At 45.4% G+C, this 23,836-nt stretch overlaps 1 protein-coding gene across 2 annotated transcripts in view; it reads right to left on the bottom strand.

Moving 5' to 3' along the window:
- Nucleotides 1–23,836, bottom strand: part of SPATS2 (spermatogenesis associated serine rich 2) — an 87,813-nt gene that overhangs the window by 38,981 nt on the left and 24,996 nt on the right. The window contains exons 1-3 of one of the 2 annotated variants that reach the window (XM_042448891.1): nucleotides 11,859–11,914; nucleotides 11,179–11,258; nucleotides 10,527–10,635 (exon numbers count right to left, since the gene is read on the bottom strand). In XM_042448891.1, coding sequence (XP_042304825.1) covers nucleotides 10,527–10,635; nucleotides 11,179–11,258; nucleotides 11,859–11,874 — 205 coding nt within the window. In that variant the 5' untranslated portion in view covers nucleotides 11,875–11,914. Of the gene's footprint in view, nucleotides 1–10,526; nucleotides 10,636–11,178; nucleotides 11,259–11,858; nucleotides 11,915–23,836 lie in introns of those variants that run through there. The other variant, XM_042448890.1, reaches the window with a different exon arrangement.

The following is a 23,836-nucleotide window of genomic DNA, read 5'->3' as shown; positions in this document are numbered from 1 at the left end:
GATGGACTAAAGGAGGATCCTGTTCTGGATGCACCAGTCCCAGATTCGAAGCATGATCTCAAGCAACGTTCGGGACTTTGTTCCTGACAGTGTTGTTGTTCATCAGAAGGAGTACTACTTTGTCCGAGAGAAGTGATTGGAATGCCCACAGAGCTTTCTCTACTGCCAGAATCTCAAGGGCATTGATGTGGCATTGTCCTTCTGAAATGGACCACTTGTCCTTGACAGTCCTTGAAAAAGTGTGAGCAGCCCATCCTTCGAGGGATGCTTCTGCAGCTGTGAAGGTGTAAAGGGCATCCCGACACAGTTGTTGCTGGGTTGAGCCTCCAGAGTAATACCTTGGCCATGGGTCTTGGAATTGTGAGCCATTTGGATGAAGAGTCGTACACAGGGTCGAAGACAGAGAGATACTAGGGCTGAAAGGGTCTGAGATGAAGTCTCACCCACGGGGTGACATAGGTTGTTGAGACCATGTGACTCACAGCTATCTGGACAGTCCATGCCTCGATTCTTCTGTAGGAGAGGCAGTTGTGGACCGCATGGGGGAGAGCTTATAATAAAACTTTAATTTATATCCCGCTTTTTGTTACCACAATCAAAGCAGCGTACAACCTTTAAAAAATACAATATATACAATTCCCCCCATTAAAAAAGGATTAAACAATTCTATCCATTAAAATTACAAACGATAAAATCTAAAAACAATAATACAATAATAAAATAACGGTGGGCAAAATCTTTGCTTATATATGTCTGTGGGGGGAGCGTTACATGGCCGGGTTCTATTCTGGGAAGGCTTGCTGGAAGAGATCCGTCTTGACAGCTTTCTTGAAGCTCTCTAGGTTGGTAATTTGATGGATCTCGTCCGGCAGGCCATTCCATAAAGTGGGAGTGATCGCAGAAAAAGTCTTCTGGTCTTTGTGGACTGCAACAAATTCCTCCCAGAGGATCTGAGGGTGCGGGGCGGATTATATGGAAGGAGGCGATCCCTTAAGTAGGTTGGGCCCAAGCCATGGAGGGCTTTAAAGGTAATGACCAAAGGTAATGAGAGCTTGAAATCTGTCTGGAGGTAGAAAGGCCACAGACAGCTTGGAATCAAGAACTGAACCGATGAACCTGATTTGTTTGGATGGGGTCAGGTTGGACTTCTCTCTGTTGATTGTGAGATCGAGAGACTCTATGAGAGACAAAGCAAACTGTAAGTCTTGGCTGAGTTTTTCTTGGGAAGGGGCAGTGAAGAGCCAGTCGTCCAAGTATGGGAAGACCGTGATCCCACGTTGGTGGAGGTAGGCCACAACTGGAGCCATGCCCTTGGTGAAGACCCTCAGTGCCATGGACAGCCTGAATGGAAGGACTCTGTACTGGAAGAACTCAGTCCCGATGACGAAGGCGAGGAACCTCCTGTGATCTCTTTGGATCCCTTGTGGAAATAGAGGGTTGTGAACCAATGTCCCTTCTGCAAGAATGGCAGAATAGAGGCAAGGGTTACCATACGAAACCGGTGGTATACAATAAAGGTGTTCAAATGCTGCAAGTCCAAAATGGGCCTAAGGCCAGAATCCCTCTTAGGGACAGTAAAGTATCGGGAAAAGAAACAGTAACAGGCTCGAGCGGGATCTACCAGCTCAATAACACCCTTCTGCAATAAAATGCTCACTTTGTCAAGTAGAGCCTGAGAGGGTGGTAGGGAGGACAGCTCCAGTGGCAGGGAGCTCTTTGAACTTGAGGGAATAACCCCTACAGACAATGTCCAAGACCCACAAGTTGTATGTGATCGAGGTCCAGGTGTTAAGGTAGGGCCTCAGCCTATCCACAAAGAGAAGTGCGCTTCCCCATCTCAGAACCTATCTACAGATAGCCACTGAGCCCAAAAGGATCCTCGACACACAATCTGTCGAGTGGCGTGCTGATATAATTTGTTGGGTCCCAATGGAATGGGCCTTGGAATGGATAGCCGAAGCCAGCGTCTTCTTGTCATCTGGCATCTTGACAATCAAGGGCTCCACATGCTCCATGAGATGCTGGATGTATGTTCCCATACAGGCTGTGTAGTTGACAACCTTGAGGTCCAACACTGCTGATGCGTAGAATTTCTTAGCAAGGCCATCTATTTTCTTGCTCTCTTTGTCCACCAGAGATGAAGATGTTCTCGGTGTGAAGGCTTGCTGCGACCCTTCCATGATGGCAGAATTTGGCTTTGGGTGCTCAAAAAGCCAATTGGGACCTGATGGGGCAATGCAATACAAATCGAAGTAGAAGAGATGGTGGCTGGGGTGGTCCAAGACCTTCTGGCAATCTTCTCCAATGAAGAAAGATACCCAAATGAAAGTGGCGCCGGTACCAAGCCATGGATCCTATGTTCAATGGCGTCCACTGCGTCATCATTGGTATGGGAGACCTCGAGTTCAAGCACATTAGCCATCCGAATGATGCAATCCGAACAGGACCTGACGCAGTCTGTAGGAGATGTGGGATTCAGCTTGGCCAGGTGTTGTGGAGTAGGGGACTTCTCCAAATCCAACTCTGGTGTTGGAAAGTGTGATGCCCTCTAAGAGCATCCAGAGCTGGAGAGTGCTCTGGGGTTGCCAGTAAGGGTCTGTCATACAGAGACTCTCGGCGGGTGTGTGTGTGTGTGTGTGTGTGTCATGCCCAGCCTCGAGGAGGACTCAGAGGATGAGCCTGAGTCTCTGGGACTTGACTCTGCAGCTGTGGAGCCTGAGTCCAGCCCTAGCTCTGTTGTGCCTGCTCCAGTAGAGCCTGTGACATCTCAGGAGGCTCAGCAAAGTCTCCCTGTGGCAGAGGCTGTGGACATAGAAGAGAGTCAAGGGAGTGTGCCTACCTTCAGTCAGTGAGAGCTGAAAGGGAATGCCTTTGTAGGTCGCGGAGGCTATGTCAGAAATGTGTGGGTAATCAAATACACCTGAACCCATGCAGCATGTAGGATGTTTGTCTAGTTGCCAGTGATTATCTGGCTTTCTTGGGAAAAGTACTCTGTCTCCTGTTGCTCTTTGGACTGAAACCTTGCTTCTTGGAATGCTGACCCATCTTGACTTTCTGGAACCCTTGACCTTTGGACTGCCTTATCAACCTGCCTACCTAATACCCTGGACTTCGGACTTCTTGACAACACTTTTTGTAATACCTCTTGTGATTCTGCACTTAGACTCAAAGACTTGGTTGCTTTGCACTGGCTCTGCCAGTCGGTCGTTTGTTTGGGAACTGAGCTGGTCTTATCAGCCATTTGGCCATTTTCCAGATTTTTTTGGGGGGGGGGCACTGGAGGAAGGGTCAGAGTGGAAGCCCTGATAACCTGAGCCTTTGTCACGATACGAGTCAGGGTGGGAGATAAACCATTTGCATTCAGAGGTTCTGACAGAGGTTGTTGGCATCCACTGGTAGCAGGTACCTGCCGGTATTGTAATCAAAGACCAAGTCGGGATAATGGTGAAGGAGGCCTTCCTGTACAGAAAGTTTGACATCCATCCGAGCGAACTCATCCACCTTGGTTCTGAGATTGGCTCAATCCCATCGGGGAGGAGGGGTTCAAGCCCTTAGACTATTGGCCCCTCCATAGACAGACGTGTGTGGTGTCAAAGTAGGAAGGTTAGTATCTCGGTGTCAGTATAGATCCAGACAATCTGGGAAGTGTCTCCCAGTTGGATCAGATGTGTCTCAGTAGACAGGATGGTCGGGGTCGGGCCCGACTGCTCAGGATCAGTGCCATGGTAAACCAAAGGTATATTTATTGCAACAATAAACACCTTGAACCATAAAGGAGTCAGGTTTTTTGTTCATGCACAGACCAAACATAGCAATAACATTGCTAAACCTGAGAAGGGAACCAAGGGTCATGCAAGACCAGTCCCATTGAAACTGTGCAAATCAACATTCAACAGAATGTAAACCAGTGGCATTATGTACATAAATGCTGAAACCACAAACCATCAGTAGTGCAATCAATGCAACCCTGAAACCAACACAGCCCTCCCGAAAGCTGCGTCTCGGATGGCTCTGGTATCCAACCTATAATGCTTAATAAAAGTCAGCGGTTGGGACCACACAGCAGCCTTGCAGACATCCTCCAAGGGAATTCCCGACAGGAATGCAGAGGATGCTGACATTGCCCTTGTAGAATGGGACCGAACCCTGCCAGGGAGAGGTTTGCCCAACAGTTCATAGCAGAGGTGGATGGTACCGGCCACCCATTTGGAAAACCTCTGCGCAGACACAGGCTCCGAGTAGCATTGGAAAAGTCTTTCAGAGCGACTGGAGGCAGCAGTTCTGTCCAAATAAAAAGCCAGAGCTCTCCTGAAATCAAGAGAGTGTAGGCTTCGCTCCGCATCCGAAGTCGGGTTGGATGCGAGAGTAGGCAACACAATGTCCTGGCACATGTGGAAAGCAGACACAACCTTTGGCAAGAAAATAATGTCTGTCCGGAGGACCACCTTGTCCTTGTGAAACCTCAGGAAGGGCTGGTCCCTCCGTAAGGCATAGAGTTCGCCCGCACGCCGGGCAGAGGTGATGGCCACAAGAAAAGCGGTTTTCCAAGTCAACAGTCTCAAGTCCGCTGTGGCCATCGGTTCAAAGGGCTTGGATTGGAGTGCGGACAGTACCGCCTCCAAGCCGGCGCTGGTACCAACACAAGAGGATACAAGTTGGCACATCCCTTAAGGAACCCCTTCACCAAGGGATCCCTGAAAAAGGAAGCCCTCCCCCCGAATTGGTACTTGGCACAAATGGCAGACAAATAGCACTTGATGGATGCAAGGCACAACCCCTCATCCAAAAGCGCCATCAAAAACTCCAGCACCACTGGAGTGGACACCTGAGCAGGAGACAAGCCCTTTCGATCAAGGAAGAGGCTAAACCTCCTCCATTTCAGGGCGTAGGACCGCTGGGTGGAAGGTTTCCTTGCAGCCAGGATCACCGTCCTCACTGCCTCCGGCAGGGCGGTCAAGGCTGTATCCTCCAGGCTACCAGCGGCAGGTTGTCGATGTCCGGGTGGAGAATCCGTCCGTCCTGGATCGACAGCAGGTCCAGGCGGGGATCGAGGCGGAGGAAGCATCTCCTGGAGAGGTGGAGAAGGGATGCGAACCAAAGTTGTCTTGGCCACCACGGGGTGATCAGGATCGCATGCGACCGGTCCGTTGTCACCTTGGACACCACCCTGATGATGAGAGGGAACGGAGGGAAGGCGTAGAGGAGCTCTCCCGTACAGAGGAAGGCGAATGCGTCTCCGAGGGATCCGTCCATTCGCTTCCTGGAGCAGAACTGGGGACAGTGGCTGTTCCATCTGGTCGCGAAGAGGTCGATCCGGGGAGTTCCCCACCGGTCGAAGAGGTCGCTGACCGTCTCGGGATGGAGCCTCCATTCGTGGCACACCGACGGAGATCTGCTGAGGCGATCTGCCAACTCGTTGTCCTCTTCGGGAAGATGAATCGCCTGGAGGAGGACACGTCTCTGGATGCACCAGTCCCAAATGCGGAGAGTAAGGTCGAGCAGCGTCTTGGATCTGGTGCCTGCTTGTTTGTTGATGTAGTACATCACTGTGGTGTTGTCCGTCCTCAGGAGGACCACCTTGTCTGCAACAGCGGATTCGAACGCCCTCAGTGCCTTTTCCACTGCCAGCATCTCCAGAGCGTTGATGTGGAGGAGCTTGTCCTAGGCAGACCACCTGTCCTTGACGACCAGGTCGAGTAGATGGGCGCCCCATCCCTCCAGGGAAGCATCCGTTGTCAGAGTCAGTTGGGACTGAGGCTGATGGAAAGGCATCCCGGTGCACACGTTGCGGCAGTCCAACCACCATCTCAGGGAAGCAGCTACAGGTCTCGGTACCGTGAGCCACTTGGACGGGGGGTCCTCCATCGGGGAAAAGACCGAGAGGAACCAAGACTGCAGCCGTCGAAGACGAAGTTTTGACCAAGGCGTGACAAACGTCGTCGATGCCATGTGGCCCAGGGCGACTTGAACATCTCTGGCCCTCACCTTTCTGTGGGAGATGCAAGGCCTGAGCGACGCCGTCAAGGCCTGGAAACGGTCTGGAGGGAGAAAGGCAGAGCATCTTTCGGAGTCGAGGATGGCCCCGATGAACTTGACCTGCCTGGTCGGTGTGAAGTGGGACTTTTCCCGGATGATGACCAGACCGAGGGAGTCCAAGAGGTGCAAGGCGAATGAGACTGCCTCCTGCAGTTCTTGCTGGGATTCAGCGGCAAACAGCCAGTCGTCCAGGTACGGGAAGACCATGAAGCCCTTCTGATGAAGGTATGCCACCACCGGTGCCATGCACTTTGTGAAGACCCTCGGTGCCGTGGCCAAGCCGAAAGGGAGCACGTTGTAGTGGTACGAGGTGGAGCCGACGGCGAAGGCGAGGAATCTTCGGTGGGGCTCCCGGATCCCGATGTGGAAGTAGGCGTCCTTCAGGTCGACGGTTGCGAACCACAGGCCCTGATGGAGCAGAGGTAGAATGGAAGCCAGGGTTACCATTCGAAAGCGATGGTACTCAAGGAACAAATTCAATTGTCTTAAGTCCAGGATGGGCCTGATGCCCCCGTCGGCCTTCGGTACCGTGAAGTACCTGGAGAAAAAGACCCTAGAGCATTGGTCGGGTGGCAAAGGGGAGATTGCCCCCTTTTTAAGCAAGGTGCGCACTTCGTCGAGAAGGGTGTCCGAGGGGAGAGTGGACATGAAGACTCCGGTTGGAGGGAGCTCTTGGAACTCGAGGGCATATCCCCTACGGATGATGTTGAGGACCCACGAGTCCGATGTTATCGAGGCCCAGGTGTTAACAAAGGGCCTCAGAATGTCCAAAAAGAAGAGGGACGAAGGGGAGACGAAGCGCACTGCGTCCCTTCAGGCTCTCTTCTTCCCCTGGTCGGTGTCCTGCCGATGGGACTAGCGGTACCGAGGCGGGAAATTACGACAGCCAGAGGAGGAGGAAGACTGCGAGGGGTAACGGCGCCTCTGGGAGCCCTGTTGCTGAGACTGCCGATCTTGAGGGAAGGTCCCCTGCGACTGACCTTGTGGCTGCCACGGGCGCTGTCGCTTCCGGAACGGCGAGACGGATCTGGAGGACATCCCATGCTTCTTCGCCGCCGCCTTCATCCTGAACTTCCTGTTCAGGCGGTCGTCGGTTTCGGCATGGAAAAGCCCGGTCCCATCGAGCGGCATGTCCTCGATGGCCGCCTTGACGCTGGGGTTGAGGTCCGAGGCCCTCAACCAGGCGTGTCGCCGGAGTGCCATCGATGCCGACATGGCCCTTCCCGCACAGTCAGCCATATTCCTGGAGGCGGTGATGAGCCAACTCCCGATGGAGTGGGCCTCGTCCCTGACCTCGACCAGCTGTCTCTGGATCTCATCTGGGATGTCCGGTATGAGGGGAGAGATCCGCTCCATGAGAGTCTGTATGTAGGCCCCCATGCAGGCGTTGTAATTGATGGCCTTCACCTCAAGGGCCACTGCCGAGTAGGCCTTCTTGGCCAGGCCATCAACCTTCTTAGCCTCCCGGTCGACTGGGGAGGTCACCTGCTTCGGGACAAAGCTGTGCTGGGCTCCTTCTACAATCGCCGAATTCGGCTTGGGGTGGTCTGACAACCAGACGCAGCTTGCCGGGGCGACCCTGTAGAGGGACTCGACCTTGCGGGACGAGCCGGACAGGGAGGCCGGGGAGTCCCAGGACCTCCGGACTATGGTCTCCAAGGACGGAAGCAGGGGGATGCAAGGTGGTGTGGGCACCCGTCCGTGCACTCGACGTTCCACCGGGTCGCGGGCATCGTCCTCCGGGAAGGAGAGCTTGATATCAAGAGCCCTGGCCATCTTGACGACGTGCTCGCTGAAAGAACGCACGTCGTCGGATGGGGACGAAGGCTCTGGGTGGTGCATCCTCTGAGGGGAAGCAGACACCAAGAGGTCGTCGTCGTCTGAGGGGACGTCAGATGGAGGCAGGGGCTCGTCCTCGGAGTCCGTGTCCGAAGTCAGGGGTATGTCTGGGACCCTGACCTGGGATCTCGGGCGGACTGGGATTGGGACTGTCGAGGTTTGAGAGCGCCGGCGGGGTGAGGATGGAGGCTTTTCCACAACCGAGACACTCGGGATCGACCGGGTAGACGTGCCCTCCCGCGGGTCAGCAGGGCGAGGGTTGAGCCTGGTGAACTCTTTGAAGGCCACATCCCTCGGGACGGACATAAAATAACGGCCCGTCTCGGAGTCAAAGAACAGGTCCGGGGCTTCCTGTCTACGGACCTCGTCGCTGTCGTCCTCATCCTTGGAGTGAGGAAAAAGCGGAGGCCGTACCCCACGAGGGGAGCAGGGGGTGGCGTCTTCCACCTCGTGGACGAAGTTCATGGTGGGTTGTGCCGGTGTGTCCGGTACCGGGACCGGCTGTACCTCAGGAGTGGGTTCCGGGATGGAGAGGACTGTAGGAGCGCGAGCCTTCTTCGAAGGGGAGCGCTTCTTGTCTTTAGCCTTGGAGGGCAAGTCCGTCCCGGCGTGTTCCTTTGGCCGTTTGGACTTCTTGGGCGCGGGATCCCGTTCAGCCTCCTTGTGGTGCCTCTTCTTTCCTGATCTCGGGGTCTCCTCCGGCGGGAAGAAGGGGTGCTCCGGGAGGTCCAGGAGGACGGCGACGGCTCCCGACGAGGAGAGCTTTGGAGACTGAGCCCTGTCAAGGGGCTGGGCACCCGTCGCTCCCGAAGGCGAAGCCGGCTCCCTTGGCTTGGAGGTGTGTCGAGATGCCTTGGACGCCTTGGAGGACGAAGGCAAAGCGAGCCGGACCTCCGTCTCCGTCCGTTCCCTGGCGTGCGAGCCCTCCAGTTTCCTTCCAGATTTTGGTTTCAGCTCGAGACCCTCAGTCCCCGATGACTTATGGGGGCGCTTGGAGGGTTTGTCGGTGGCGCTGGGCGGTTTCGAGCCACGGGCCACATCGGAGGTGGTGGGAGCCACTGTCCCAGCCAGGACAGACACCACGCTGGACACACTGGCCCTGACAGATGTCACACTGGACAAGCTGGCCCTGGAGGATGAAGCGGGCGGCGCGGAAGGCAGGACAGATGACGAGCGGGGACCTCCCTCCTGTACCTTGCCCAGGGCGATAGCAGAGGTGAGCCGGGACTCACGGTTTTTCCGGGCTTGCGCTGAGAGGGACTTGCAGAGCGGGCAAGCCTTGGCATCGTGGTCTTTACCGAGGCACAGCAGGCAGGAGGAATGCGGGTCCTGGACGGGCACCTTGCCTCCCCAAACGTCGCACTTCTTGAAGGGTGCAGGCATTTTTCCGAAGTCGTCAATAGCCAGAGGAAAATCCAAAGCGAGGTCAACAGTCCAAAAGTCCGAAGTTACCAGGGGCGGGAGACAAAGAGTGGTCAAAAACGGTCCGAGGTCAAGAGGAGTAGTGATTCCAAAGAGCTAGTAAAGCGAGCGAAGTTCCTTCAAGCAGCTAGCACGGCGGAAAAAAGGAAAAGAGCGGGAAGGCAGGGGCCTTATAACGGGTGGGCGGAGTTACCGCCAAGAAGTTTCTATATGTTGCAAAGTAAACTTTGCCCAGTGATTCAAGTAGGTTCTGAGCAGCACTGCGCAGGCACAGTAAAACCCATTTGTATGATTCGCAGAGACCACGAAGAAGAAATGTAAATGATGATGATGATGATGATGATGATGATGATGATGATGATGAAAAATTAAGGGAAATGGATATTTCTAGAGGAATTACATTGGAACAAAGGTCTACCAGATTTTGAGCAGCTAAATCATTATTTCTGGGCTACTACATAGTTTGCCTAAGCAGGCTGATTTTGCTTACTGGTAGGATTGTGGGGTTTATCCATAAAAAAGTAGAAAGAGTCAACTTTAAGCCATTTCACACATTTCTGATACAAACATAACCTTTGTAGGGAAAATAATCACGTGCAAAAATGAAAATACTCATGTGCAAAAAATGCACTGACACTTGATTTGCAACCATTATACATGTTTGGATGCCATGATGTATCTATCTGAAGTATGTTTCCTGCTTTGATCATGGTAAATGGATGGTTGTGAATTTTCTGTTATTTCTATCATAAAACATGTCACATATGTACCCCTCATGGATAAAATCAAATGATCAGAGAGTGAAAGCTCTTAGTAAAAAAACCAAACAAAAAAAAAACCCACAATCCTCAGTCCTTAGATTTTTTTTTCAAGGCTATACTGCACACTAACCCCCTCTCCCAAAAAGCTATTTCACAATCTTTGACAAATCTAAGTTGTATAAGACACCCCAAGCAACATTAAAAAGTAAACAATTCATACCTTCAGAGGTTACATCGAGAATAGAATGCAAAGGGATCCTGTAGCACGTTTGAGACTCAAAGGTGCTACAAGATCCCTTTGCATACTGATTTTCCAGACTAACATGGCTCTATCTTTGAACTGAGAATAGAAGTAATGCATGTGTGAGAAATTCTGCCTGCTTCACATTACCTTTTAGGTCACAAATGTTGGGTTTTAAATGTTGTCAACTAGTATTTCAACCAGTACTTTGTTACTAAAGAACTCACCTTCCATGAAAGCCTGCACTGTTCGATCTACACAGTTATCAAAGTGCTGCAGCACCAGGATAATTTCATTGTTGCTTCGGTTGGGAACTATTGCTCTTACAGCACTGATCTAGAAAAATGAGACATACAGGTCACATATTAACCACTTATTTCCAAGTCAAATATTTTCTCTTACTTCCAAAGGCAGGAAACAAATTAAGTTTCTGTTCTCTTAGCTAATGTCAGTTTCGTTTTTGCTCTTGGAACAGTCCACTAATGTTTTCTCTGGCAATGTTTTCTAAAGCCCATCCCAAAGCAGCAAACATGTCTACTGATACTATAGCTGGAAGCAACATGAGGCCACAACAGCAGACAAGCCACCTGGGTTCTTCTGGCTTGAGCTGCAGCTGTAAAGACTGTATTATGTCTCAAGATACTGCCAAATGTACAGATTTTAACCAGCAAACTCTGCCTCCAAACAATTTTTAAAAGGTGTTTAAAAACAAAAGTCTGTTAATGTTTCAAGTATGGTCCGAGTCATTTGCCAGGGTGGGAGGTGGCGAAAACGCCTGAGGGGAGACAGACAGAAAGTATGTTCCTGCTTATAGCACTTGTAAGTGCCTTGTAACTTTCAAGTGGCAATGTATCATTTTAAACTGGTTGAATTACTTGCCTTCTCCTTCATGTTCTCAAATGTACCTCCTTGGGCCATCACAGTATTGGACTGTACATCAAAAATAAATCCTGATGAATCTGAAGGAGAGAGAGAAAGAGAGAGAGGATGAATTGTTCAGAATGGGAAGCACCAACAAGATAAAAATTAAGGTCACAGACTAATTCTAGAGATTTAGTGAGCTGTGAAAAAAAAATCATAAAAAGGAGGTTGACAATTACACTGGCAGAACTCATCCCCAAAGACAACTGTATGTGGGCACAGCCCAGGAAAGAGGGAGACAGTCCAGTAGTTTGATCTGCATTTGTACACACTGCCTTCAGGCAGAACCTGAAAACATATAGCCCTAACAATACAGCAAACTCCAAATTGAAGCTTGCCTTGAAAGTACTCACAATGGAACATTTCTGAAATCCAGAGCTCAGATATACCAAAATCTCCCCAAGACTAATATTTATCACTGTTCTATGTGCACACTTACAAATGTAGCTGTGAGTGCCTACCTCTATTTTCAGAGCAAACATGACAAAGTTGGACAAAATTATTAGCAACAAATAACTATCAGTATTAAAGATCTGGTGCAACACAGATGCTACCAATGTTCCCTGAACTTAACCCAGATCAGTACAGCAACTGGGCTGAGCTCAGGATATAGCAGCAACATAGAAGCAAACACCTACTTGTGGCCAGATACATCTGAAAGTCACACCAAGCTGAATGAACAGGAAGCCCAGACTGAGGAGGTCAAAAGTGTCTGGCACTGCTTTATCAAGGGACATCCCCAATCTCTTTCTACTTTGACCTAGTCAGTTTTGCAAGTCCTCTAGCAGATTGCTGACATTCTGCTTTGTTAGCCTACTCATAATAACCACATAATACACACAGAGAGAATGAGAACACCGAAAGATCACAACACCAAGGAAACATGACTATCTTTCACTAGAATAATCTATATTTTGTAACATCTCACCAGGACTCCTGCGATATGAGGTACATGGAGTTATCCCTGAAGATTGTTCAGAAACTTCAGTAAATTCAAAATCTATGACCCAGCTACTACATAGGTCTGGGTAGACCGAAAGGCTTTGCTCGTTTGATAATATTGATGCCGGCACCTGCCACCGCAATTAAAAGTGATACTGTGAATCTTTAAAACCCTCAATGCCTTGAGACCCAAAGGGCCACCTATTTCTATATTATCCTGCCCAACTAGTAAAATATATCCCAGAAGCCTTTTTCTGCCCCCTCCCAAAGAAAGGCTCCCGGGACGAAACAATTCTGGCTTTGGAATGCTTTCCCCAAGGAAGCTTGCCTTGTGTTGAGATGTAGTGCACTCTCAGTGCTAAGTAAATTAACACCTTTTTATTTATCCATTTGATTTGAATTTCCTACATTAAAACACATAATAGATCTGCTGTTTAACATGATTTTTAAACCACATTGATTGCTCTGTTGTACTACCTAATACATTTTTATATTAGCAGGTCTGAGAATGCTGAACTTAATTTTTTTTAAAAAAAAATCCTTTAAGAAATTGTCTCTCTTTCCAATGTCTATCACTTTTAAAAGGTGTATCTCTTTCGACAGACCTTCCCAGATTAATTTCTCAGGTTAATATCCTAGTAATTTTCTATTACTTCCATCAAGAATCCATTACTGTTCGGAGCTGCCTCTGCTATGTTTTAACAATAGTTTAATATTTAATTGTATTTTATTGTGGAAGGGTGGATTTGGGAAGTTTGGGATATTATTATTATTATTATTGAAAGAGAGAAAATAAACCACTGCTAAAGGTGCTCATCATTTCCTAATGTTTTTCTGTTGTTTTAACATTACATGAAAAATTTGTTGCTAAAGTAACTCATTCATGCAGCATAATGTCTGAATTGTAGCCTACAAAGAGAAAGCCACAAATATGGGGGGTTTTTTTGTTTGTGTTGTTTTTTGTATTGGGAAGATGTGAAACATGCCCAGTGTCCCTGCCATGCTTTTAATTAAAGTTATGAGGATTCCATCATAAATCCGGGACCCAACAGTTTTGAAAAGCAGCTCTGGAATTCAACTATCATCTGTTCTGACATATTTTCTTATATCTGCAGAACAGGTACACAACATAAAACACCAAGATTAGATCTTGTTCCAAAGTACATCTCTGGAAGCCTAACCAATATTTTTTCTCCTTTCCTGTTCAATATAATTTGCACAATTTCTGTATCTTGCCTCAATCCAGATAATAAAAATGCTACATCTGTCTCTGTCTCTCAAGATTAATTCACAAATTGATTAATGTGTCTTCCTTTAATGTAATAGATGTTATACTGATCCTTGCATTTATGTGTTCAAACCATGTAGGGCCCGTTATTTATTACCTAATGCTGACATGAAACTTTGTGCTTCCCAAGAATAATCTAGAATTTCCCCCTTCCTTTGTCTAGAAAAAGCAGTTAGAAAAGAGGAAATAATTATATGACAATCTTTGTTTTTACAGGAGAAAGCACTGTTCCAAAGCCTCAGTATCAAGCATGCATTCATAATATGATCAGTATGGTCTTAAATAACAAGTTAAGAACCTCATTTGTACCTTAAGAGAGAGAGCACACAGAGAACATTGCAGTTCTTCCTTTGATTTGATGTAACTGATTGCAGAGACTGTATTAACAACCTTAATTGCTTCACACACCTTTCTTCCCTTCACATGGGGATAAAAATACATACAAGTTGCAACCACAAAACAAACTGCTCCACTATGCCTCAGACAAAACAAAACTATGTATTTTTTTGTGGGTTTTTTTGGGCTATGTGGCCATGTTCTAAAGGAGTTTCTACCTGATGTTTTGCCAGCATCTGTGGCTGGCATCTTCAGAGAATGCTTGCCTGGAAAGGAGTGGGTATATATATACTGTGTGACCTGGGAAGGAAGGAGTGATTTGCATGTGTATTGTTCTGTTGCTAATGGCAGGCCTCAGGGTGGGAGGGTATGCAAAAGGATTAGTGTCTGCTTGATTAGTGCTCATTGTCTGCTGGGAAACCCCTGACCCTGGGAGATTTCTTATTTGCATTTGTTGAGTTGCTATTTTTCAGGACTGGTAGCCAAACCTTGTTTACTTTAAGGGTTTCCTCTTTCCTGTTGAAATTGTCCAGGTGTTTGTGGATTTCAATGGCTTCCCTGCACATCCTGACATGGTAGTTGTTGGCATGGTCCAGAATTTCAATGTTTTCATTTTATGCCCAGGATGGTTTGTAACATGTTTTGCTACTGCTGATTTTTCTGGCTGACCCAGTCTGCAGTGTCTCTCGTGTTCCTTGATTCCTGTTTGCACACTGCATTTGGTGGTCCCTATGTAGACTTGTCCGCAGCTGCATGGTATGCAGTAAACTCCTGCGGCTGTGAGAGGGTCTTTCTGGTCCTTGGCTGAGCAAAGCATTTGCTGGATTTTCTTAGTCGGTTTGTAAACCATTTGAAGGTTGTGTTTCCTCACCAGTTTCCCTATTCTTTCAGTGACTCCTTTGATGTATGGTAAAAATACCTTCCCTTTGGGTGGTTGTTTGTCTTCCTTCCTCTGGGTTTTTCTGGGCCTGGCAGCCTTTCCGATGTCTGAGCTGGAATAACCATTAGCCTGTAGAGCTCGGTCTAGGTGCTTCAGTTCATCTTCCAAGAAGTGGGGTTCGCAGATGCGTTTTGCCCGGTCTACCATCTGTGAAGAGGAGTTTACTGCATACCATGCAGCTGCGGACAAGTCTACATAGGGACCACCAAATGCAGTGTGCAAACAAGAATTTCTGAAGATGCCAGCCAGAGATTCTGGCGAAATGTCAGGAAGAAACTCCTCTAGAACATGGCCACATAGCCCAAAAAACCCACAAAAAACTATGGATGCTGGCCATGAAAGCCTTTGACTTCACAAAACTAAGTATTTATATAGTTGATATAACAGAAACATACCAGTCATCACAGCTGTCTTTCTTGGGAAAATATTGCTTATTTTATTTTAATGTCCATACTGCACAGCATAATTGCATATTAACAGTTCTACTAAAAGGGTTATATGCCAGTATACACATATTACGGCACAAACAGATTTAAGGAGGCATCTAAAGCAATGATCTCACACAGTAAAGAGTTCAGATGCAGCTTCCCAAACCAATTTACTATTATCTCGTACTGATATTCAATCCAATCATAAAACATTTTCCAAAGAAATAGCTATGTTAGTCTGGATCAGTATGCAAAGGGAACTTGTAGCAACTTTAAATTATTTTGTGGAACAATAGTCTCAACAAGACATTTAGTTCAACAGTAACTATTGCCTTCCAATTTCAAAGAGCAAGAGAATGGCTGTTTCAGAATAAAAAAAACAAAACCCAGAAACATGACAAAAAGAATCACCTTTAGAATGTATATTGCAATCAGTGGTCTTACAAGAATACCTTGGATCCTGGTCACAGGTCATGTCCCACTCAACTGTCATATCAATAGTATTGAAAGGTTGTGCAAGAAAATAAGTGCATTGAACTCATAGTTTATACTGACCATTCCATGTCATTACCTAAGCACAGATCCCAAGGGTCAAATTAGATATCAATATGACATTGGGTTGCTTACAAACCTAAATAGCCTAAAGCAGGCCTGCACAACTTTGCAGTAGGTAGGGGCCAAAATTAAAATAGGCTAAATGTCTTCGAGCTGCAGATAGGTTTTAACTAAATACTAATTAATTAATATTGATTAATAATATTAATTGGAATTGATTAATAATAATTCAATTTTCTTCCTCCTCTGCCCAGCCCTCTCCTCAGGAGAAAGCCAAGTTGCAGAAGAGCTTTGCCTGTCCTCCTCTTCCACCCAGACTTCTCCTCGGGAGAAGCCCAAGAGAGGGAGTAAACTTGAGGGGTGAGCATTTGCCTTCTTTCTTGTCTACTGTCTGGCCTTTTCAGGAGAAAGCTGGGCGGAGGAGCAGCCTTGTAGGGCGAGTATTGTAGGAGCCCTTTTCCTCCACCACCACCTGGCTTTCTCCTCAGGAGAAAGGGGGGTGGCAGCAGAGCATTGCAGGGCAAGCATTTGCCTGTCCTGCTCCACCACCACCTGGCCTTCTTCACGAGAAAAAGCTAAGCAGTGGAGGAGCCTAGCAGGGGAAGCATTTGCCTGATCTCCTCCTCCCACACATGAACCTCTCCTCAGGAAAGGGCTGAGCATTGAAAGAGTCTTGAAGTCATTCCACATCCCCATGGGCCATCCAAAATGCTTTGGCAGGCCGCATGCAGCACCCAGGCCATATGTTGTGTAGGCCTGGCCTAAAGGAATCATATCCCATCTGATCTTGGAAGCTAAGCAGACCTATAGAATCATAGAGTTGGAAGAGACTACAAAGGCCATCCAGTCCATCCCCCTGCCATACAGGAACTCACAATCAAAGCATCCCTGACCGATGGCCATCCAACCACTGTTTAAGGCCCTCCAAGGAAAGAGGGAGTGTGTTTCACTGTCAAACAGTTCTGGTTACTACTGCCAAGGAATACCAGGTGCTGTAGGGTATATTTCAGAGAAAGGGACTAGCAAAACCACCTCCGAGAATTCCTTGCCTAAGAAACTCTATGAAACAGATAACTTGAAAGCACATACAGTGTGCCCGTGTTATACGCAGCTTTGAGCGTATGCGCTCAAGCCGCGTGGGAGAACACAGGGCACAAGGGGCGGCGTGTCCTATTCAAATGAATGATGCGCTGCTGCACCACGCACTCATGAGCCCCATTCAAGTGAATGGGGCTTGAGCATAGGCGAAATTCCTCTGACGCGGGGGGTCCAGAACAGATCCCCCGTGTAAGGCAAGGGTCCACTGTATGCTGGGTCCTGAACAGCATGAAAATGTGTGGGAGAGGGACACTGAAACCTTCTTGTGTAAAGAATGAGTCTATTCCTAGCTCAATTCAAAGTGAGGCAGGAAAAAAGGAAAAAGCTATGGCACTGAAAGTGGCCTTCAACCCTGTTGTAAATAAAGGTCACAATGACAATTTGAAAACTGTTGTTGGGGAACAGAGATTTGGCTGACATGTTTATTTATTTTAAAACAAAGAAAAAGCTAATCAAGATTTTAAAAATCATTACATATGCAAGTCGTTAATAAGAATCTGGCATAAATACAGAAAAAGGAATCTGCTTTAAAATTCCGTTATGGACCTCACCACATGAGGTTCTTTTTAGTATCAGTCAGAAAGTTGCTGGTGAGTGGTTAAGTTATAAAGATATACTTTATTTTTTGGGGAGATGTCTTAAATTTGAAAACTCTGGAAGAATTAAGAGAACAAGATATCAACTGCAGTTGGTTTCTGTATAGACAGTTAAAAGACACACCACGGACAAAAACAGTGGAACCAAATTGGAGATGGAACTGTTATGCAATAAAGAGCGTCCGTTATCCAGATTATACAATTGTTTATTAGAAATCTCTCTAGAGGAAGAACTTATAAAAGAGAACATGATTAAATGGTCTCAAAATTTTGGCAATAATTTAGAATTATAACAGTGGGAACTGACATGGAAAAAAAGGCTGAGTTATACAAGAACATAAGGGAAAGCTACTACAAAATGTTTTTAAATGGCATCTTATGCCACAAAAATTATGTGAAATGTTTAAAAATTATAATAGCAGTTGTTGGAAATGCACCAAATGTGAGGGTACTCTTTTTCACATGTGGTGGACATGTGAAAAAGCGGTCCAATTTTGGAAACAGATACACCACGAAATAAAGAAAATTGTAAAAGTTAATACTGAATTTAAGCCAGAATTATTTTTGCTAAATATGTGGGATGTAAATAGGGATAAAAATATGGCAAAATTATGTTTTATATGCTATCAGCTGCGAGGATAACCTAAGCAAAGTTTTGGAAGAAAGAAGACATCCTGACCCTTTGAAGACTGGTCATTTAAACTACTGGATCTAATGGAACTGGATAAGCTTCAAGAAGTCTTGAATGTGAAATGACTGATAAATATTTGGAAGACTGGAAATTATTTCTTGATTGTTTTCACCAAAAATGGGGAAAACGAGCAACTTTAGATATAAAGATTGAGATATAAGATTCAAGTTCTGTAAATAATAATAATAATAATAATAATAATAGGATTTATTTATATACCACCCAATCACTGGGAATCTGAGTGGTTTACAACAGAGGGAATAATAGATGGTTCCCTGCCCGCAGGCTTAAGCTGTTGATCTTAATGATTTATGGTATAGATCTGGGTGAGAGCAAAATGAGACCTATTGAAAACAAAATAGTTCCCACAAGAGCAAGTTCATTAAAAAAATATATATTTTTTTATTTGTATTTTCTTGCCTCTCCCAGGTGGACCAAAGCGGGATTACAACCTAGTATAAAAGTACAGATGCAAAACACAGCGATAAAATAAGCACTTAACAGTTAAAAACAGAGTATCAAAAGCGACAGTGGGATAAAGGTATTCCAATACTGATCAAAGAGGTGGATCCATGTGTCACTAATTTATGCTGGAAATTTAGCTCCTGACAAGGATAAGTCCCAATGAATATTTTAAAGTGTACTGGTTCTGTAGTGTGGTGTTAGAGATGAGTGCTGAGGATACTGAGGACAGCCAGAAAAACAAATAAATGGGTCCTAATCAGGCTGGAAATATCCCTGGAGGCCAAGATGATTACATTGAGGCTGTCGTACTTTAGCCACATCATGAGAAGGCATGACTCATTGGAAAAGACAATAATATTGGGAAAGACTGAGGGCAGAAGAAGGAGAGACAGACTGCACACCAGATATTTAAACTCAATTAGGGAGGACACAGGCATGACTGCAGGAAAAGAGCAGAGCAGTGGAGGACAGGGAGACCTGGAGATGTATCATTCACAGGGTTGCCATGAGTCAAAGTCGACTCAAGGACAGCTAATAACAACAAATTTTGTAGTGCTGTCTATCTGATGCAAACATTTTTTGATGAATATCATGTTTCATGTCTTTCCAGAAATTACTTTTTCACTGTAGTAGATTCTCTTAGATTGACGGATCTGTGTTGCCAATTACTACAATGAGAGGAATTTAAATTTATGATGGCTCAGTAATCTTTAAATACAAAATTTTCAGCTGGCATTTTCAAAGACATTTTAGGAATGCTCAGAATTATTGATATACATGGCTAGTTCTTGTGTAGTTCCTCAGTTGCTTCTCTATACTTTTTTGTCCCTTTGTATAGCAACACTCTGAAAGTTTATTGCTTAAGTTTTGAGCTTCTTGGCCTTGCTGCCCCCAGAATGTCAAGACAGAAGTATTGACTGTTACCTGTCATCTCTATTATTTCCTCTCCCTGCCCACTTGGACATCAAAAGGTTGTGGCAGTTTCCCCCTAGTTCAGCAGTTTACCTGCTACTCGCATTAGAAACACAGAGTTGGAAGAGACCACAAGGGACATCCAGTCCAACCCCCTGCCATGCAGGAAAATACAATCAAAGCTGTCCTGACAGATGACCATCCAGCCTCTGTTTTAAAAAAACAAACAAACCCAAGAAGGAGATTCCACCACACTGAGGCAGCATATTCCACTGCTGAACTATTCTTACTGTCAGGAAGTTCTTCCTAATTTTTATGTGGAATCTCTTTTCCTGTAGTTTGAATCCACTGCTTCATGTCCTGGTCTCTGTAGCAGCATACAACAAGCTACAACCATCTTCAATATGACATCCTTCAGATAACATAATTTCCTTGCAGAAAAGCAGCATCTCAGGAAGAAACCAAGCTGAACATTTCTCTCCAACATTCTGGTGTTCTACACATGGGAGATCTATTCTGTTTCAATGAAAAATTCAAACTAGCAATTCCCATCTGCTGCCTAAAGTGGAGGAACCCTGCAGAGCATTAAACTAGCATAAAATATAGTTGTGCAACCAGCTGTGTTTTCTTAGAGGGTACACCAGTGTTGTTCTTAATTTTCCCAAATTATCTACGCTGCTATCACTGTGGCGTGCAATGAGACTCACTTCTATATATAAATATACTGGAGAGCCAAAGCCAACTACACCTCCAAATCTCAGGCATGTTGCCGAGTCCTGTGTGTTTATAGATACAAGTTCTTACCATTTAACATCATGGTGTCCACTGCAAATACACAAAAAATGAAAATGGGAAAAACATTGATCATATCAAGCACGAAGTGATCCTTAGCTTCTAAAATATGCTAACACAGAGCCAGGTAACTACAATTTTCTTCATTTTACACAGGAGGTTAAGAAATTATTTTAAAGCACCTCTAAGTGTTCATCCTATGTACCTTATGGTTTCTTTAAGAGTAGCTATTATCATTCAGTTTATACTTTAAAAGAAAAACAATAGCAAGTGACATCTAACAATTTAAATATAAAAGAGATAAATCCTTATACAGATTTAAAATGGCTAGAGAGAAATGTTTCTGAAGAATGGTTCCTGAAAAGTGACTAGAAGGAATTCCAAACATCTTTAAACTTCAGCCAGCCAGTGCTTAATTCAACATTGAAATGCTATCTAAAACTGTTCTCCCCACCCCCCTCTCTCTTCTCTGGAGAAAAGATACTGTAATCCATCAATTTAGCAGAAACAAGGGCAAAAGACTGACTACAGTTTTTAATCCAAAAACAGAGAAAGTGACAAAGAACTACAGAGGAACTGTCCAAGAAACAGCAGAATTACAACTAGTAGTTTGGTATCAACAGCAATCAGTATCTATTAATCATGTGACTGCATGTTTCCTATGTTAATTGGTATATTTTATTGTATTGAGGTTGCTTAAGATATTTTTTCAAAACCCAAGCAGTTTTAAAGTGTTTGAGTAAGAATAGCCTACAATACTGGGATTAAAACTTGGAATATTTTTTCAGTTCCTACACAGATTTCTAAACTGGCATTGCCCTGAACCCCACTTTTTCAATCCCAAAGCCAGTCTTCCCAACCCACAGCAATAGGCTACCAATTTTTTAAAAAAATAGAATTTAGGGATATTTTCCATCAAAAATTATACCAAAAGCTCCCCAAATTTTCTCATGTGAACAGGAAAAAAGGTCCCTCCCTAATTCCCTACTGATCTAAATGTCCTAAAGGTATCAGATCCTGTCTAATCTTGGAAGCTAAGCAGAATCAGCCCTGATTAGTACTTGGATGGGAGACTGTCAATAAATACCAGGTGCTGTAGGCTACATTTCAGAGGAAGGAACTCACAAAACCACTCTGAGGCTTCTTTGCCTAATAAAACCATTTAAATTCATAGGATCGCCATAATTCAGCAGGCAAACTGAAGGCACGGGCATATACGGTACAATCCCCATCCCCTCAAATAGCTGTTTCTCTCTCTGTTTTCCCTTCAAAGTGGCAACAGAAAGTGATGCTTTCCTCAAGACCTGGTATTTAACTCTCTCTGTGTGTGTCTGTGAGCGAGTACATGAACACATTTGAATTTCTATAGAATTAGAGTGCCTACCATAAATTTTTAAAAATCTAGTTTAGATAAGAGGTATTTTGGTCCTCCCTTTGTTTGGACTTCAATTTTCAGAACCCCCAGATAGCAGGTCCAATGGTAATGTGATTAGAGCAGCAGTAATCCAAGACATGAACAGGGCCAAAAACATACCAGCATTAAACTAGATTATCTTTTTAAAAATGTGTATTTGGCACCCTAAATCTGTACAGAGTGAGTCACAGAGTTCATCTCACTGAAGTAAACTGATTTTTTAAAAATTCAGGTTAAATGTGGACAGATCTGCACCTCTTTTCAGTAGCTTGCTCTATGTTACTATGGATTTTTCATTTTTTAAAAAAATCTATAGATTCCACATTCTAGCACCCAATCAGCAAAATTACAGAGTTCCACTTGACTATCTAGTCTGCCCTCATGTCCTCAGAGCATCCTTCCATACAGCATTTTCAAGCCATCTTTTTTGTTATTGTGTGACTTCAAGTCATTTCCAACTTATGATGGCCCTAAGGTGAACCTATCATGTTTTTTGGGGGGATAAGACTTGCTCAAGTTCACCCAGTGGGTTTCCACAGCCAAGTGGGGAATCAAAACCTGATATCCAGAATGATAGTCCAATGCTCAAACCACTATAGCATGCTTATTCTCATTTTCTTGCTTATGTAGTTAGAATTATTAACAGAATTATCTGACAAACTCTTGAAAGAAAGGAAGACCAGATGTTATGGACTTTTCTTTTAACATTTTTCTGATTCATGTTAAACTATGTTCAACCTTCCTTCCATTGCACTTTACCTTCAGTCTTCTCAGTAGATCTGTTCATAAACGAAAGAAATATTTCTGATCTTACTTCAGAATGTGGGATGGTCACACATCTCTAAGAAACTCCGTGGCAAGAAGTCTCTAAAGGGACAGCTTATACAGCAGGAAGAAAGTCACAGATATGCCCCATTTACACAAGCGCTCATACAGAGCAAGAATTGGGACTGAGAAAAGCCTCCTATTAAAAACAGCAGCCAGGGTAGTCTCACAGTCCTTGTTTGTTTGCATGGGTCCCTAGTTCCCCATCTTGGTCTAACTTCATATGAAATCTATTGTGGAAAATCCACAAAATTCTAACTGGGTATACAGCTAGCCACCATTGATGGCTGCTACCTACCAAAGAGAATTCAGGTGTCGGTGTTTCATTTCAAGATACTGAAACTTGGAGACACTCTGAAGCTGAAAGACTGCTTCCCACATGGATATGGTTGCCATTTGTGGGCTTGTCTAAACCACATAGGAAACAACATATTTCTAAATAATCTTAATCTTTCAAGGGAAGAAACTGTTAAAGCCACCTCTGAGTATTATTTGCTTATGAAAACCCTATGAAATTCATGGGGTCACCATAAATCAACAGGTGACTTGAAGGCACATACACACCCATTAAACAAGCACTCCAAATGCTAGGAAACTAATCCAGTCACCATATCAGCTCATAATATATATGCCACACTGCACAAGAGAAGTGCCTTCACTCTGCCTATGTGCCACAGAAAGCCAAGACTATTTGGTTGTCTGACACTGTGTGACTGTGGTTTTAATGGTCCAACTTTTCCCATGTAAGTTGCAGACACTGTGTAATATTCAGTCTGCAATGTGTCAAGCCACTCATTCAACAAATTCACTTGAGTTATCAGTGGTGATGGCATCACACACTTTCCTATCCAGAGGCACAGCAAGATTGTGCATTTTAATGTTTAAGATTTTGACATCTCCCTCCCATCTTCTTTCACAATTCAGGCTATAGGTATTTTTTTAATTTGCTTTAGAGTATTTATACCCTGCTCTTCAGCCACAAAGTCTCTAACAGCGGTTTACAGATTTTTAATTTGACAGTTCCCTGCCCTCAGATTTACAATCTAAAAAGACATGACACAAAAGGAGAAGAGAATGGCAGTGGGGAAGGAGATCAAGTCCAGCAGATACTGCCAGTTTTTCTTTCCCTCCAAGCCCAGGGTGGTAGCAGTTAAGGTAGGGAGGGCCCTTTCAACTTCCTCTGAGGCTAGGCATGGTGGAGCTCTCTCTGCCTCTCCTCTCCCTCCAAGCCCAGGATGGTAGCAATTAAGATGAAAGGAGGGCCTTTCAACTTCCTCTGGGGGTAGGCATGGTACAGCTGTGCCTGCCTCTCATTTTCTCCCTCCAGAGCCAAG

This window comes from Sceloporus undulatus, chromosome 2 (genome assembly GCF_019175285.1).
Source record: "Sceloporus undulatus isolate JIND9_A2432 ecotype Alabama chromosome 2, SceUnd_v1.1, whole genome shotgun sequence".
NCBI classification, from domain to species: Eukaryota; Metazoa; Chordata; class Lepidosauria; order Squamata; family Phrynosomatidae; genus Sceloporus; species Sceloporus undulatus.
Note: the sequence above shows the minus strand (reverse complement) of the source record. Positions and strands in the feature narration are given on the sequence as shown.